At 35.9% G+C, this 19124-nt stretch overlaps 1 protein-coding gene across 15 annotated transcripts in view; it reads left to right on the plus strand.

Annotated features, from left to right (window-relative positions):
- Positions 1–19124, plus strand: part of ptprub (protein tyrosine phosphatase receptor type Ub) — a 206412-nt gene that overhangs the window by 158348 nt on the left and 28940 nt on the right. For 5 of the 15 annotated variants that reach the window (XM_026283812.1, XM_026283813.1, XM_026283817.1 and 2 more), the window contains exons 14-19: positions 7712–7850; positions 9730–9759; positions 9971–10131; positions 13574–13761; positions 18126–18198; positions 18575–18651. In XM_026283812.1, the coding sequence (XP_026139597.1) occupies positions 7712–7850; positions 9730–9759; positions 9971–10131; positions 13574–13761; positions 18126–18198; positions 18575–18651 (668 nt within the window). The remainder of the gene's footprint in view (positions 1–7711; positions 7851–9729; positions 9760–9970; positions 10132–13573; positions 13762–18125; positions 18199–18574; positions 18652–19124) is intronic. The other 10 variants (XM_026283821.1, XM_026283819.1, XM_026283824.1 and 7 more) reach the window with 4 other exon arrangements.

The raw sequence follows: 19124 nt of genomic DNA on the forward strand, positions 1-19124 counted from the left end.
GATGCTACAGAACTTGTTCTTTTTTTGAAGTACTATGCAGTTTTGTGTGAAAATGTTTTTTGATGGACAAGGTGAGGTGAATTGACCTATACAGGGTCGAAATCAATGTACTGAGCATATATTTAGACACTAACTGTTTCTTACCAGGCATGAAACTCTTCATATAAAATAAATAAATAAATATTGTAATTATGAGTGGGATTTTTAAATATATATTTTGTCTTTTTGTCAATGGGTTTACATTTGGATTTCATTCTATGGAAGGGTCAGTGTAAGAGGCCCTTAAAATTATGATATTACCCCTGTAACATAAATGGAATGTAAAGAGTTTGTAAACAAGTTAAAGTATGATAGAGTGGCCACAAACACTAAAACATAAAAATTGCGGTGGATTGAATGTATGTTGTTATTCTGACTGCACAAGTTTAGGTTTTTTAGCTTATTTGCTATTTACTTATTCACAATGTACATGCCTGAGGGCCACAGCTTTTCCAAGATGTCATCAGCATTCTAGCTCCAGATCCCACAGGAACTAACAGTTTGCTTCAGGCGGATGGTGCGTCAGTCTCGATTTTAGGATCTGAGACATCAAAAGGGGCGATAGACCACATGAATTGGAGAAATTGTAACTCTAAATATGGCATCTGTAGTTCTGCTTTAGAGTTGGTTGCTTTTATTGATACAAATATTGCAGCAGCTGTAGGAAGCTCTGCCTTAGAATCAGAAAAGCTAATCACCTTATTGTTTACACTAGAACAGGTTTCCTCAATTAGTCTTTGCCAAGGGCCAAATTCTGCCAGCAGTACCAAGCCTTGGGCCACTGTCCTCTATATATATATATATATATATATATATATATATATATATATAAAACAATTATTATATTTTTATATTATTGTTGCGTTTGTCACTAGATTTTTTTCCCCAGTAGTCCGTTTTATTCAAGCAATTATGAAAATTTTTGCATTTAGATACAGAAGAATTTTGACAATTTGATTTGATTGTTTGATTTGAATCAAACAATCAAATCTCAGGTAATGATTATGTGTTTTATTCAATGTTAAAATGGTCTAATATGACTTTGTTTTGTATGATCTTTATAGCCTTAGTGAAAGCAACAATATATATTTTACCTCAGATCTTGAAAAAAATTTAAGCAAACTTGTACGATAAAGATTATAAACTCACTGCAAACCAAAAAATTTATTTCATAACAAAGATGGTATCAGTCAGTCATTCACTTAAAACTGTTCAGTCCATTCACATTTTAATCATCTATTTTCCATGTCCTCTTTTCTTTTCTTCACACTCGCCATCTTTTTGCTGTCACATCGTATTACTGGCTGTGACAAAGCATTACAAATCAATTGATCTTTGTGTCAGTAAATTGTAAATAGAATGAGCCAGCAGTTTTCTGTCTGGCATTTGTCGTGCTGGGCAGTGCCACATACAGTGTAGAGAGCATCGATGATTATAATGGGTTCATTTGTTTTTTGTTTTGTTTTTTTCGGCACGCTGTGCCGCTCATGTCCGATGTAGATACGATGTAAGTTAGTGTCGCTTTCTGATGCTGCGTTTGAATTTTCTTGCCACGTTATTTGAAATTAGCACGGGCCAAACATTTTTCTCTCACAGGTCAGATTCTAGTGCAGGGCTCCTCAAGCTACCAAGCTTCAAAACATATCTAACCAGCATTTGCTGGTTTTTACAATAGGGTGTTCTTACAGAAAGTCTTCAAACTCTTACTATAAACCACTGTGTGAACAGGACATCTTGAGACTTTTCAGTAAATTCAACAATCCCAAACACTGTCAGTTTCAACGTTCAAGTAGTGACTGAGGGAATCTGCCTGTCCAGGTTTTGATATCAAAGTGGTTCCCCTCTTCAAGGTCAGTAGTCCAGCTCTGTGATCATTGCTCAAACCTCTCAGAGCAATACCACTGAGAAACACTTCATAATGGTTCACTAGATAATCCTACACATACACTTCTTTCCCCTAAGAGCTAAGATTCCCAACACAAGTTGCAAGCTTCCGTGGAATCCCTAAAGAGCAAAGCAGCTTTGGGATGTGTATTGGTTTACAGTGAAATTTTGTGTTTAAACACACAGATTTTCCCCTTATATGGCCCCCTTTCTCTTCTGGAGACAGGGTTACTAACGGAGAACAGGTCACTCTTTCATCATGTTTGTTTTGGTTGCTTGGGGTAGGGGAGTTGACTATATCAAAGCAGATTTGTCTGGGGAGGGCAGTCTCGGAGCAGACATGGCGCAGCACGCAGACAGAGAGAGAAAGATCAGTTTTCGGCTCCCTGTCCGGTCAGGAGAAAGACCTTCACATCAAACACCACTGATGGAGTCACCTGTGCTTGTCAATACATGCTACCGCCTGTCAGGCTCCTCAGAGAAAGATGAAAAGGTTCATGAGGCATAGATTTCTGCCAAGGCTACAAGAAAGAACCACTCTCCTTTATATCGATGCCATCAGGGATCAGTATGGACAGGACAGTATTGTAGTCTTTGCCGCTTGTGAGCACAGCCTCCCAGTTAAATCGACCTGGCTCTTTTTTTGAGACTAAGTAACGAGGGTGATGACTAGCCTTCCAAGCATGAAGCCAAGAGACGCAGTGGACATTTTAGGGCAGTTTTGTCATCCCATCTGCTCAGTGGGCACAGACAGACACACATTTGTGATGTGGGCTCACACGCCAACATATTGATGAACAGAATGGAGCTCTCTCGACTTCCTCAACAGGAAAGAACGATTAAACAAATTGTGCTAGCAAACAGAAGGACAGGAAACTGTTTCACTACGTTTACTTCTTGTATTAGGGTCTCTAATAAAGGATTTATAAGATAAGAAGGAATCCAGCTTGTCAAGAAAATCCATAATTGAGGTTGTTGCTTTTGATTGGTCACAAAATTGTCCTATGAATCAAGAATCCAGGTTCAGAAGAAAATTGACACACTGATATTCTGAAATGCAACCGAATTACATAGTCTTACAAAACTAAGTTGCCAAGATTCCCATTTCAGTTCACAGGTGACAGTTTAATTAACAGTCCCTTGGCAATCTTCACAGAACAATAGACTTTCGTTATACTGTAACTCCAATTGCTAATTTCCACTTTTGGTGGACACAGCAGGTGCTCACATTAATCTTGAAACAAATTTCATGCTCGTGGTGGGCTTAATTGATATTCTGAAAGGAAACTCAGCACGACGATAAAAAATCTGGTCAGGTTTGCATCAAACTTTAATGGATGTTTTCCCATCTATATTTCATGCGATGAATACATTAAATACCTCATTAAGAACTTGTGATGTAGCTGTTATTGTGGGGATTATGCATGAACTTGCATATCTTATGTTTGGAATATTGAACTTGCATGTTATTTTAGAGCTATTATGTTGGCACAATAGCCTGCATCAGTCTTTGTTTTGTTTAACGGTGAGTATGCTTAAAACAAGATCATTTCACAAGAGAACATGTGTTTTGTTTATTATAATGTTCAGTTGGCAGGTCTTTTAAAAATAACATCTTGAAAAGGCTTATTTTCTACAAAATAAAAAGAAGAAAAGAAAGAAAATATAACAAAAAGTGCATTCTGAAATATTTAGCTTGACACAATAAATTAAATAACAGTAATATATATATATATATATATATATATATATATATATATATATATATATATTCACAAATTATATGATAAGTGATATACTAATAATTTACAAATCTGTTGTAAAGTTATCTTAAAAAAATAGCTAAAAAACTGATCCTTAGTAAATGGTTAATAAGTATTAAGTAACTAGTTAATATATTATTAATCACTTACTATTCATTGAAATAATGTATTATTAGCTGTCAAGTGAATAAACGTGTAAATGACTTACAGTCAGGGAATTTCAGTGGGTTGTGTTAAACCCTTTCTCTCATCAGCACAGACTCTGTGTTTGGAGTGTGTGGGATCTAGCTATAATGTGAACCGGTTTTACCCTCCATTGAAATTTTACTCAATGCGTGTCAGAGAAGACATCTGTCTACACCCTCACCAGTGAGCCTTTACATTGCGGTAGACACTACAAAGTATTCAAAACATGTTGTGTAAATGCATGAATATATCATTTACAAAGCTTTCTGCATCCCCTAATCTAAAGTGTAAACTACTCATCACTTGTAAATGTGTAAAATATAATTTGTAGATTTTTCTTGCATGTTAAAAATTATCTGTAAGTGTATACAAGGCATTTACAACACTTTCTGCATCCCCTAAACTAAAGTGTAAACTACTCATCAGTTGTAAATGTTTTACAAACCTTCCGTTTACAGGTTGTAAATTATGACAGATTTGTAAATCATTAGCATATTACTCAATATTCATTTGTGAACTAATAGTCATGTTTTGTAAATGATTAGTTCATCATCATCTAATCACTTGTAAATGATTTTTAACTTAATCTACAAAACATAGATAAATAATATTAATCTATCACTTATTTATCATGTATGAACACATAGTAATGTTTTGTAAAAATTAGTTAATATTTAACTAATTACTTATAAATGACTTGTAAATGAATTAATAAATCATCCACAGATTGTTAGCATATTATTGTAAGCACTTATGAATGTTTATTCAAATTATCAGTTCGTCATTAACTAATCACTTACAACTGAACATTATTATAAAGTGTTTATTTTTGGAAATGAGGTTTGTTTTTTAGAGCATTTAATTGTAGGCGTAGTAAATCTAGATCAGATCCCTTCACTGTTGACATCTAAGAATTATGTATATTTAATATTGTTATCGGCTCTATGCAGACACAGACTGTATTGGTGCCTTAGATGCAAATCTGTGCCTGTGAAGATGTGCACCAAAAGCGCTATACTATATAAAAGGAGATGGTTTCTTCTAAGATAATTCATGGCTGGGCTCTTTTTAAAAGATTCCTCTGAGAGTCTTACTTCTCAAGTCTAGTATAATGTGGGACCTCTGTGGGGTGTTTGTGAAAGTACTGTATAGTCTTTGTTGTATTCAGATATCTAAAGTCTGTCACATAGAAAGTTGCTTTGGATTGGAAGGGAAGTGAAGTGAAGTAAAGGAATGGTCTAAATAACGCTACTTTAAATAAACTATTGCCCTCCAACCAAAAATATCAGATTATTTACTCACTCTCATATAGTTACAAACCTGTGTGACTTTCTTCTTTTCCATACAGTTACACTGAGTACTGGGGCTTTTAAGATTAAAAGGCTTTTTAGTTATCACAGAAGTAGTCCATTATTAGTTGTAGACTAATCCTTATGCAATATTCCATGTCTTTGGAAGTTATACAACAGCACTGTTAGAGACACAGACTGGAATGTAAGTTATTCACTGAAAATGTTAAATGAATCATTCTTTTGAGTTTTTCAGTGAACGATTCTTTCTTAAATTGGAATGATCCAGCTCTAAATAACATGCTTTTGAGGAAGACGTGGACTACTTTTAAGATACTTTAATGGTGCTTTTGCATAGTTTTTGAATCTTCAACATATCTGTTCTTTGTAATTCCATGAAAAACAACAAGAAGCACGATTTTTAGAATTCCTTCTTTTGTTTTCCTCTGAAGTAATCATGCAGGTTTGGAAACAACATGAGAGCGAGGTCATAATGCCATAATGTTCATTTTTCTATTATTATATGCGTACAATCCAACGCCATACTAGAATTCCAGTCAATGGAAAGAATGCAGAAAAAAACAAAACAAAGCTCTTCAGTTTTCAGAGGCATTTCTTCGCTATTCTGAGTGGGCCATCGTCACAAAGACAGGGAAGTTTTGAAACTGCCTTTGGCTGTTGAGGGAGCAGAGCGCGCCATGGCAAATTCTTTTTCTTGCTGCCCCACATCCCTGCACATGCTTATGACTTATTTTTAGCCTTGGTCTTGCATGGAACTCTAAAGCAGACCTTTTTCCTCAGGCCCAAGCTCACTTTCTTTTTCATAAGGCCCTGTAACTTTCAAGCCACTGAAACCTTAAGGAAGTTCTAACACTAGGCATAGTAAGATGATCTCTAGTCCCCCATCAACACAGATGTAGGATTCCCACTCCCACTGTGGATTTGATTAGGCAGGCATGGCCTCATTGGCAAGTAACCAGTTATTAACTTAAATAGCCATTTGCAGGTTTCTCTGAGCCATGTCACTGGTTGTTTGCAAGAGAATATCAGAATTTTTTTCTAAACTGTTTCTAAACAACACACCAGCTTGCCATTGCCAAATCAATGAATAGTGTAACAGCTGAATGTCTGCCTCAATGAAAATGTCTGCTTGATTATACGTGTCATGGGCCAGTTGTTTATGAATTATACTTTGCATCTTAATGCGTGTCCTGAAATCCCTCCTACAGTTTTAATGTATGTTTGTGTGTAACATTATATTTCAGATTTATTTACATAGTGTTGGTTCTATATTGTGGTATGTAATATTTAAATATATAACAATTTATGTATTTGACATGTAAAGACAGCATATTCAAATTTTTATATAGTCATTTTTATCATATGTATCATTTGAATATTTGATCTGAATTATTTTAGCTGGATTAGGATTTGCTGCACAAGCCCTCTGTGTTTTTGTGAAAATAGCAAAACATACAGATTCCCATAGATGTTCACACATACTCGTCAGCTCAAACAAACCCCCTCAAAAACATGCAAAACATCCTCCGTACAAGCATGAGTGTGTGAAAGAGTATAAATAGCCCAGCTGCTGCGTGTCTAGGTCAGGGCAGATTGCCTCAGGCTCCGCTGCATATGCACACTTTCTGTTTACTCTCTCTCTCTTAGATCACACAGTCTCATTTTGTGGTGTGACAGAGAGTCATGCTATCCCCAGGAGCCTCAGATTGTGAAATGACCCCTGCCCACACGCTGTCAGTGGAGACAGGTGCCGGGGATAAATAGCTGACCGGGTGCAGTTGGCACTTGTGCCGCAGAGGAGGCGTGCAATCTGCGTGGTACAGTAGAGAAACGGCTCATGATGAGTGATTGCCAGATCTTTCATTTCTTTCACCCTGGCTCATGACTATGTTTTGAGTTTTGACTCAGGACTATGTTGTAGATGCTTTTCTCACTTGCTTTCTTAGATTGTCAAATTTGTCTTGTGCCACTCTCGGTGGATGACCAAAGACCTCTTTCTGCTTTTCAATTTGAATGTCTGTTAACTTCTTCTAAACTTGCTGAGAAATCCAGCTTGTGTCAGATTTACTTGGATGCTAGCCGGTCATTAGCTGGTACAAGCTGGTTTAAGAGCTTGATCGGGCTGAACTCATGTCGCCACACCAAATATGTTCACCCTGTTTCTATCTTGTTTAACCTGGTTAGAATTAGAAGAACATTTTATTATATTATGTCCACACCAACACACAATGACGTTCTGTTTATCATTAGTGTGCACTGCAGTTAAGTTGTCCGTTGCTTTAAACGCTCAAGCTTAAGCAGGAGAATTCTGATTGGCTGTCAATGTTTTATCGTTCATCAGCTAGAAAAAAATAATAATTCCAAAAATATTGTTCCTCTTTGTTGCTATCGTTATAGTTGTGGTGTGGACTTCCTGTGTACTTTGGATTTGTGTGTTTGTGTTTTGTTTGCCGGTAAATATGTTCATTCAGGCTCTATGTAATTGCTGGTGTTCTCAAGTGTTGTTATGTATGTTTGTGTGTTCTTCAGCCGCCTGTAAAGACCATCAGCGTGCTCTTGAGGTCACACAGCGCTCAGAGGAGATGGGGCTCATCCTAGGAGTGTGCGCTGGTGGGCTGGTGGTCCTGATACTGCTACTTGGGGCCATTATCATAATCATTAAAAAAGGGTGAGTTTCTCTTGTCTGGACGAAAACACGAGAGTCAGAGCATGTGTTGTTTTAAAGCATAAATGTGAAGCGTATATAGACATTTAAGTTACACTGATACATTTTTTCGTCATTATATTAGATTACATAAAAAGGTTAAAAAATATATATATTTGAATCTATGATGTTTTATTATTCGTGCATATTAACGTGTGACTTAAGTGTCCAAATCTTTTTCGAGCCACTGTATGTGCTGCAAAACAAAGAACTGCTTCAAATTTACACTGACACTTATAAGTCTGTGGGCCGTTTTCAAATATTTCTTATGAAAGTGCTTTTTAAATTAGACTTAATCTGTTCCTGAGAGACCAGGCTACTGTGCGTTCAGCTATGACTAACTTAAACCTACCCATTGTGGTTTATGACTTCGATTATTCGGCTCAGTCAATGGGCACCCAGGTGTTCTCTGCTGCATTCTCCGAGAGATTGCCAGGGGTTTTCATCTTCTGAGATTATCTGAGTGTGAAATATTTAATTAAAGAGAAATGCAATTCAATTACTCACTTAATTAGGCCCTGCCCGCTGCCGCCCTGAACCAGAAATGAGCCAATAATTGGGATGGAAAAAGTGTGCTTTCAGAGATAATTAGCCCACGGTTCTCAAAAGGTCATCAGATCCAGTGGCGAATGAGAGACACAAGCCTCTCGTTCCGCAAGCAGCACCAATCATTGAAGATGAATCTACGCAGTGGTCATCTCATAGATTCATCTTCAACAACAGATGAAGACCATTCACCATCTGTTTTCATATGAATTTCTCACATGCATGAATAGTGATTGCCTAATGTTTTAGACTTTCATCTCCTTGTCTGATTATTTCTGGTTTTAGGGATGCACAGATATTCAAATTATGGCCAATAAAATTAACTGATTTTTATGTCAAGGCCTTTTTATTCATTTAATGAAAGTACATTTAATAAAGTTCTACTTTACTATTTTGACTTAAAATTGTGTTCTAAAATAATTCTAATCTCCACCCAAAAATAATTAAAACCCCTATATATCATGCATCCCTTGACCTGGTGAATTTTATGGATTAACCTGGTTGGACCTGATAAACCAAACCAGGTTAAGCTACCAAAAGCAAACCAGCTTGACCACCTTTGGTTTATTGCTTTATCTCTATCTCAGATATTATGGCAAATTTGTTTGCATTTTAGTTGTCTTTTCCATAATCAGTTATCAGCATATACCTCTTCAGCCTCTCACTTTCATTTTCCTACTTCTGGGAAAAAGAAAAAAAAAAAGTTTATATAAGCTAAACTTCTGAGTGCAGCAAACCCTCAGCACAGTCATTTAGCCAGAGATAAAGTATCACAGGAACGTGCCTACTTCAGCTAGCGATGGGAGTTCTTCCCGCTGAAATGAAAAGAAATATACCGGGCCTTTGTGTAAAACAGGAAATCTAAGCCATTTAATCCAAATGCACCCCAAAATGGAGTTGAAGAACATTTGTAATATGAATGCAGATGGAAGTGTTCTCCAAGCGTTTCATTGGACAATTTAGCGGATATTGGGTTAGATTGCGCCGCCGAATTGCTTTAAAGGCACGACTGCAGAGAGCGAATGTGAAAGTCTCTCTCAGCAAGCCACTTTGTTTAACTCGTTAAAAGCAACAAGATGACGTATGTGATTAGGCCGCCATTTCCCGCTCTGGCTGAGGCTTTGTGCATATCTGCATGTGTCCCATTACTTGCGTGGCAAATGCAAGCTGCTGACGGCTTGCCATTTTTCACTCTAATCAGAGCTCTAGCAGTGCTTGCATCTCATGTCCCTTCTTCTTCTTCTTCTCTTTTTCCCCTTTTCTTCTCTTCTTTTATTTTTTTTCTCTCTCTTTCCAGAAGGGATTACTACTCATACTCTTATTATCCGTAAGTGGCTTCTTCTCCATTGCGCATCATCATTTCTCATGGCTTTTTTTTTGTGCGCTTTTTAGAGAGGGGGCAGCAGTGGAGTGATGATCTTCTTTTTCTCTCTCACCAACTCCCCTAACTCGCCTCATCTCTCTCTCTCGTTTCTTTCACGTTCCATTTCTCTACCTCCCCTTCTTCTCTCCTTGCCCTCTTCTCTCTGTCTCCTCAGTAGGAAGCCGGTGAACATGAATAAGACCCCCATGACGTACAGGCAAGAGAAGAGTAATATGATAGGCTCCATGGAGCGCAGTTTCACTGATCAGAGCACTCTGCAGGAGGACGAGAGGATGGCCTTGTCATTTATGGACACCCATACGTGCAGCACTCGCAGTAAGATGTGACACAATACAACACCAGCACACACACCTTGACTTGAACTTGAGTTTAATTGCAGACTTAAAACCTGAATATGTGTGGATTTAATTCTTTGTTGAACAGACACTCTATGTAATCTGGTGTATTAGTGACGCAAAGCATGAAAAAACCAAATAACCATGTAGTATGCACTTGTCTTGCTTTGTTTCAACTCATTTATTCCAGTTAAATGAACTTGCACATTGAAACAATGACTACAGAGCTAATACTCCTGACAAATATAGGGAAGTGACAACTTGCACATCAACAACAGCATGAAAGCAGTAAACAGTAACCCATATAACTAATCCATGATTCATAACGCATTGCATGATGGGCACTTGTTGTTCCAAATATGTCTTACTTTTTTTCTGTGAGACATAAAAGGAGAATTTTTAAAGAGTATCACTTTAAAGAAAAGTGAATGAGGACTGTTGCCGTCAAGCTCCAAAATGACACCTGGAACCGTGGAAGTATGATAAAAGTCTTCTGAAGCCACGTGATAGCTTTGTGTGAGAAACAGGCAGATATTTAGTCATTGTTCATTGAAAATCTTGACTGTGTGAGTTCATCGGAGGGGTAATTATATCCAGTTTAGAAAAGAATCTGTCTTTTGAATTAGATTTTTTCAGTGAAACGGTTGATCCCATTTACAAAACTGATCTAAATGATCCTGTTCTCCGATTTAATTTAATGAATCAGTGTTCCAGTCAGTGGTTAACAGCTCATCAGTGAATAACAGTGAATAATAACTTCAAATTCAATCTGTTCCTTAAAAACAAAAATAAACAAAAAAAAAAATACATAAAGCATTCAAGTAATTTCTTTCATGTTTTTCCATTTATTTTAAAATCTAAAATTAGTGATGCTCAATATTAGATTTTTGCTGAAATCCTATATGCCAATATTTTCAAATAATTTGGCTGATAGACGATACCGAGTTGCACACACACACACACACACACACATATATATATTCAATATATATATATATATATATATATATATATATATATATATATATATATATATATATATATATATATATATATATATATATATATATATTTCCCTGTTTTGAAACACAGGGAAAAACCCTGTTTTGTTTGTTTGTTAGTTTTTTTCTAGTACAGATGCAGTTGAAACCATAAAATTTTATTTGTGTATTCAACATTAATAGATGGTCTAAAGCAAAAGAGCTGTAAAAGTAATAAAAAATTTTTTAGAACTCCTTGTATTTTTGTTTTCATAATCCATTTGAAAAATATATTACTTATTACTGAATAACTCAGTATATACAGTATTAAAGCTGCAGTTGGTAACTTTTGACGCTCTAGTGGTTAATAAACAGAACTGCTTGCGTCTTGCGGAAGAACATCGTAGCCGGAACTACTTCTCTCTGTTTATGTCTATAAAGAATCACAAAGGTACTGGGTTACTCCGCCGCGGTACCCCCGTAGCAATCGAAAATAGTTAGAATATAAACACTTATTATAGATGCACCCTAGTGATTCAGGACAAGCTAAAAACACGGTTTGGAAAATGGATTCATGGTGTACTCACTTATTATATACATTTTTCTACATTTTGAACACAAACAAAGTTACGGACCGCAGCTCTGGTTGATTTCTTACCGGGAGTGATCTATAACTGCAAATGGCAATAGGACCACTGGGAGGAGCCAGAGGAGCTTGATTTTTTTCACAGATTATCGGTCTCATATTCTACTGTCAGGACATAATGACAGGTTTAACAAATATGTAAAAAAAATATATTTTTACAAAAGTTCCCTACTGCAGCTTTAAATTATTTAATTTACAAGTGTCATGTTTGTGATTTGTATTCATCTAAATACTGGGATACTGCTCAGAAACACAAGTATCTTAATGATTTTATTTTATCTTAATGTTAATGTATTGTACTTTCATTTTATGCTGCCACTGCCAATGCTGCTACTGCACGTGCTAGAAACTGTTGACTCTCTTGCACATCGGATATCGTTCTGTACATGCATTCAAAAATGTAATGTGGTGATGCAAAAAAGTTAATCTAATCATCATTTGTGCAAAAGTTTACTTCAAAAATGACCACACTGCTGACATGATCTTATAACTATCACGCCATGAGCATACGTGAGATATCCATCTTATCGGTAAGACATATCGGCATATTTTTTTTCCAAATCAGCCAGTGCTCACATTTTAAGCCTTTATCGGCTGATTCGGATAACGCTCCGATAATATCATGCATCCCTACCTTATTGCATTGATATTTCACTGAACTTGACTTAATCTAGCACTTAATTTGTGATTAAGCGGATGAAAGAAGCTAGTTGAAAACTTTTAGAAGTAAAGGCAGAAAATAGAGCGACACAAGCATAATGATGAAATCTGTACAATAATTCTTTCTATTATTTCCTCACACTTACCGGTGCTAAAAACAAGAGTATCAGGCGATAACGTCAAAGATTGCAAATGAATGTATAAAGACTTTCAGTCACGCACACAGTTGAAGTGAAGCTCAGGGACTTACTGGGTCACCTCCCATTAATTTGTCCTCATTTGTAGTCACTGTGAAAGCTTCATCAAAGCCACAGTCCTTCTGTAATCACTCAGCATTCACAGCTCTTAAATATAAGATGTAGAGCTGTTGCTGTAGTAAATTCTCATATGATTCCAAATCTGACACTCATTCTCCCCTGACATAAGACTACGTATCAATCCTAAAATAAACATGAATCCATTAAAGAGTAGTAAGAACGAAAAGTGAACTTGCATTTACAATCACACATTCGGCAAACACAACCAGTTTATGAGATGCAAATGGACTCAGATCTGCACCAGAAGCTCATCCTTAAGGCATCATGGTCGAGATTTTCACTATGGCAGAAATTAGAGCAAGCAAAAAAAATAAATAAATAAATATCCAATTCAGAGGTATCTAACTCTGCAGGCACTGAATAGTTGATGTCTCAAAGAGAGAGATCTCTTGATCAAAATGAAGTTTTAATGGCACGTCTCAGAGCTGTCTTGCCACATTTTAAGTGTCTGCTGTGTGGAATATACTGTCTGGGTTTCTTATTTCCTATTTCCGTTGAGAAATGAGTAGCAGACTGCTAATTTATTTGAATACACAGCCCTAGTCATGAATTCATAATTGCTCCCTGATCATATTTATGAATGCCAATTATAAACACAGAAGATGAAGCGTCATAAGGGGATGATAATTCTCAGATTAACCCTCTTATACTTGTTTGGAGTTTTTGTTTTTATAAAATGTTTATGTTTTTTTTTTTTTTATCTTTTATGATAGTTGAGCTGCTTCAGGTGTAGCTGTTTCCTATGCTTTGTTTATTTGATATCCTTATATGAAAGATGTCATGCAAACTTTTGTTCTGTGCTTGTTTATTTTTACTAAGGTGATCCACGGAGCTCTATGAATGAGTCCAGCAGTCTTCTGGGCGGATCGCCTCGACGTCAGTGTGGCCGCAAAGGATCGCCCTATCACACGGGTCAGCTTCACCCGGCAGTGCGTGTGGCTGACCTCCTACAACACATCAACCAGATGAAAACTGCAGAAGGTTATGGCTTTAAACAGGAATATGAGGTGGGGGTTTTTTGGTTTGTTTATTTTATTTGTATTTTTTTTTTTTTTTCATGTTGTGTGACTAACCCTTTTATTTGTTATCTTAAAACGGTGTGAAAGTTTAAGAACAACTTAGGATGTACAGTAATGACTCTTTGCTACTTATTGCTTAACTTTGTCAAATGCAGCCAATTATTCTTCCTAAGTAGCACTCATAGTAGTAACCTAGGATCTTGAAACACTTTGCATCCTGGCTGATGTAAACTTGTTCGCTGGCTACCAGAAATTGCACAAAGTCAGTTAATCGGAACTAGTGGCTTCGTCCAGCTATTGATATTTTTTAGTTTTTAGTTTGAATTATGAATTCCAAGGTTCGTGAAAGGTCTGTCAGTGTGCCAATGTTGAGACTAGTCTTCAAATACCCTTGTTTAGCTGTAGTTTGACTGTATTTTTCATACAAGCAAGCAGAAAATCAAGTTATTGAGATAATAACAATAATAATAGTAGTGTTTCATTTATACTATATAGCATATTTGCATATACAGTCACTGAATTGCAACACTCTTATATTGAAATAACTGCTCCCTGTAGATGCACCTGTTGCTCAAATAGAAAAAAAAATGCTTTGGCATAGCTGTTTTGAGTTTTATTTCAGAGGAAACCAGATCTTTTGGGTTATTTCGGCTTTATAATATATATATATATATATATATATATATATATATATATATATATATATATATATATATATATATATATATATATATATATATATATATATATATATATATATATATATATTATTATTTTTTTTTATTTTTTATTTTTTTTAAAGCATTCAAGCAAGAGAGAGAGTCAAAATAAAATAAATCTTTCACAGCTGCCCACACAGATTTTCTGATTTATTTACAGAAGTCAGAATATTCTTGGGCTTTAGTGCTGCTTACAATGCGGTTTATCTGGGAGCTGCCGTTGCGTTCGTGGAGGGACCTGTCAGTGCGAACAGATGTCTAGCTGGGAGATCTCCAGCCTCCAGAACTCACCGTCTGCAAGACTTGTCAAAACAGACCTCTGCATCCAATCCCCAACACACAAACACATTAATGCAAAGATGCATGTTTATGCACAAACACATATTCCAAACTTCTTATCACTTCTCCACAATATGACATGCTGAAGTAAAGCTGCTCATTCCAGCTTGAGGTAGTCAAGATGGTTTTTGGAACATGGCAGCTTGTTTGCTGCATATCTGCCAGCCCAAACCAGCTTGACCTCAACCTAGTCTTACATAGCCAGACATTTGACATAAGATCTGGTCCACTTTTAGACAATTTTGATCTAGAACTGCATACTAAGACTGGATTTCTGCTTTTGCGTTATATAATTTCATCAGTTTCAAAGATATGATCTTACAATCAATGGCAGATTATAGCTTGTTAGATCAAGAATGTGCTTTCCAGGGTGCCGTCTGGTGAGTAAGGCCAAGATAATTAGTAGCCAGGTCCAGATGGCATCAAAAATACATAATAATAAAAAAAAAAGAGTAGAAAGAAAAAAAAATTCATACCATAGCAGTTGCAGCCAAATGTTTTTTTTTTTTTTTTTTTTTCACAATAGCTCTAAACTCGCTAAGAGTATTCAGATCAGATTACATGGTTCCAATTCTCTTGCCTCAAATTACTCCTAATCACTGCTTATACATAGTAACATAGTTGTTCAATTGAATTAATGGGTAAGATTAGAATATGGTCATGCAGAATAAGGCATTAATGTGCTTTATAACTACTAATAAACAGCCAGTATGCTAGTAATATGCATGCTATAAGCAACAAGTCCCTAAACTGAAGTGTAACCAATTACACTTACAGTTTGCTATGTTCTTTTAAGATTCTACTGACTCTATTAGGCTCACTTTTGGGATTTTTAACTAATAATCAGGGTGTCCTGGCCTGGAATAAAACTTTGAGGCAATATTTAGTATTAGTTATACTGTATACTTAAGTATTTATTGATATTTTCAATTAGCTTTTACAGTTTCAGTTTTCATGTTAAGTCTAGTCATTTTTAATGTGCTTTGAATATTTTACTTTAGAAAAGCTTGAATATTTCTATATAGGTATATTTCGATATAGGTCTAAATTATATTTGTATTTGTTGTAGTTTCGGTATTTTAGTATACTTGTTGCCATTTTCAATTTTTTTTTATTAGTTTTTCATCTAATATTTACATTCAGTTTTATTTCATGTATAGTTCAATTACTGAAAACGGTTTTTAGTCTGATGTAAAGTGATAAAAATATGTTGTAAAAGAGCAGTCTGTAATGCACCTTTATGAATAGTACATTACGTATCACAGTTGTGACTTGGCCAACTTTCAGAGCAGCAAGTTTGAGCTGTTCTTCACGGACAGGTTGGCATCACTCCCTCATGGACTATAGAGGAGCAGTTATTGAGAGGAAAGTAGAGGTCACACAGCCCTTCAGCATTACTGCACAAAAAGAGCACACTACACTGCTATCTCTTTTCCTCCCTCTCTTCCTCCGTGGCTAATTTTCTCTCCTCAGAATGCGGATTGAGCTTCTCCTCTCGGCGCCACACTCATGTGGACTGTTGACTCTCCTCTATCTGTTGTTGTCCACAGAGCTACGAGACAAAACATCCCTCCACATAATCAGAGCTCTGCCACTAGCCTGCCTCTCAGGAGCTCAGCTTGTGGACTCATTAAACTCTCCCCCCCAGTGTGAAACAGATTCAACTCAAAAATCAATACGCACTTTCCTGGACATAGTGTCACTGTACGTGTGTGAGTGTGTGTGTGTGTGTGTGTGTGTTTGAGGTCAGTGTCTTTGTGCTTCATAAGCGAAAAAAGAAACAGAGTTTGAGAGCACACAAATGTAACGGCAGGGTTTCATAAGCTTTATTTCCCTGCGGACCGCAAGTACAGTCCATTGATCAGTGCTTATTGACAGGATCTTTAGTTGGGAAACAGAGTGGAAAACGGGGAGAAGAGGTCTGTCCTACAAGCAAAAAGGTGTTACTGTATTAACCAGAAAGGTGTATCTAATATATATGCGATAAATGCGATGAACGCCATAAAACCCCCCCAAAAAAAGTAGTTTCCGCCAAAATCAGTATTGTATCTGGTAGGTATTGAAGAGTCAATTTTGAATTTTACGCAAAATTGTATATTCGCAGAGTTATTAGGTCATGTTTTCTCCCTTTTTTCCCAAACAGCAAATTTATAGCATTAAAAAGATGACCCGTTAAATTAATTTTGGGAGCGATGACTGATGAATGTATTTTTAGTCCAGTGCCTGTATATACTAATATATATATATATATATATACAGTGTGTGTGTGTGTGTGTGTGTTTGTGTATATATATATATATATATATATATATATATATATATATATATATATATATATATATATATATATATATATATATATATATTAGTATTGACCAAGTTCAGGGGCTGCCATATGTGGATCAACTTACTATGTTGTACAAAAAATAAAGATATCTTTGATTTTTTGCATTGTGGGGAAAAAATAGTAACATTTTATAATAAATCTTTGAAAATGAAAACCTGGATTTAAATTTTTAATGTTATTATAACCTTAAGATGCTATGTGAAAGTTTGAAACAGAAAATAGTAGTTTTCATCTTGCCACTTTCTTGGTTCAAATTAATCAAAATGTATATATATTCATATATATTCTTTTGAATATATGAATGAATGTATGAATATATTTAATTTGCAGTTTTTCCCTTAAAATAAATCAAGTGGCATATTTTATGTAATTTATATATAATATATTTAGAAGTTCACTAGAATTGGCAGTCTATATGCTTGCACCTATTAGATCTAGTATGAAGTGGAAATGTTGCCTCTATTCACATTTATATTTCAGTGAATGCTAAATTTGACAGTCAGGGTTTGGGAGTGTCTGAGAATTTAAAACAAGACGAGGATGCAGATCAGTTCAGTTAGAAGTTTTTTGGTCTACCTAATGCTGTGCCTAATATTGAACATTCAGTTTTCCTTTACCTGGTGTCCACTGTGTAATTTAATATTTTTTGCTGTAATCTGTGCAGTTGCAAATATTAAAAGAAGTGTTTACATAAAATAATTGTTCACATAACCTTTTTTGCGTTCAACAGAAGCGTAAAATCATGGTTATCCTCCATGAAAGTGGAATTGCATTCAAATTTAGCTTCATGTAATATCATAAAAGGCATGTCTTTGGGTTGCAAAATAATCCAGAACATCTAGTCTAAATGCATGTTAGACAAAGTCTATCAGAATTATCTTATAAAACTAACAAATATGCTCTCTCTCTCTCTCTCTGTTTCTTTATATTCAATCTTATATTTGTAGAGCTTCTTTGATGGCTGGGATATCAATAAGAAGAAGGATAAAACTAAGGGAAGACACGATACCCTGATGGGTTGTGAGTCATTTTTTTCAATCTTTGTATGCGTACAAAAATATCATGATTTCAAAGTAATGCCTTTAGACATTCTATGGATGTTAAAACTTAATTCAGTTTTACTAAATGTCTGATAATGTAATGCTTTGATGTTCCGAAATGTAAAAGGGGGAAATTCACTTTTGGAAATTCACTAGCTGAAAGCATGGTTTATTTGCACATACTACCTCTGCTGTTCACTGAAGGATTTTACACCTTTAACATACCAATAAAAGTAGCGTGGAAAGAAATTCCCTATAATAAACTTAATTTGCATAGAAAAAGGCTTCTTTATTGCACAGAAGTAATGTGAGTTCACTGCTAAGTGTTCTCATGCGGTTGTGTTTTTGTGTTTCAGATGACCGTCACAGGGTGAAACTGCACCCGCTGCTAGGTGATCCCAACTCTGATTATATCAATGCCAATTACATCGATGTAAGTCAGCAGTCACATACTGTCTTCAGCCAGACTCACAAACATTCACACTGTTTCTGTCATTATGCGGGTTCCCTGGAGTTTATTCGATATTAGTGGACACTCTCCCTTAGCCTTGCCATACTGTATGTTGGCATATTATCATATCTCTTTTGATAGGAAACTTTTCAGACCACTAGCTGTCCTTTTTGTGATAGGCGAACTTTGGTTTTTATTCCTTTCCTGCAATATCTGACCTCCCATAGGATTTTAGCGCATGGTCAGATGTGAAGCGTGGCCTACTGACATGTGTGGCAAAATGTTTTTGGGTCATTTTGAGGCAGGTGGGCACAGATGGTCAGCCAGCCTTGCCCTCTTTGAACCTGCTATTCAAAGCTTGCACCAGGTTGGACGGGACCACCTTCACTTCATAGGACCCTCTCCACTTTTGTGCTTAAATCAAGTTTAGTTTAGTTTTTAGTTTTTCCATTTAC

This window comes from Carassius auratus, chromosome 16 (assembly GCF_003368295.1).
Source record: "Carassius auratus strain Wakin chromosome 16, ASM336829v1, whole genome shotgun sequence".
In the NCBI taxonomy this organism is placed as follows: domain Eukaryota; kingdom Metazoa; phylum Chordata; class Actinopteri; order Cypriniformes; family Cyprinidae; genus Carassius; species Carassius auratus.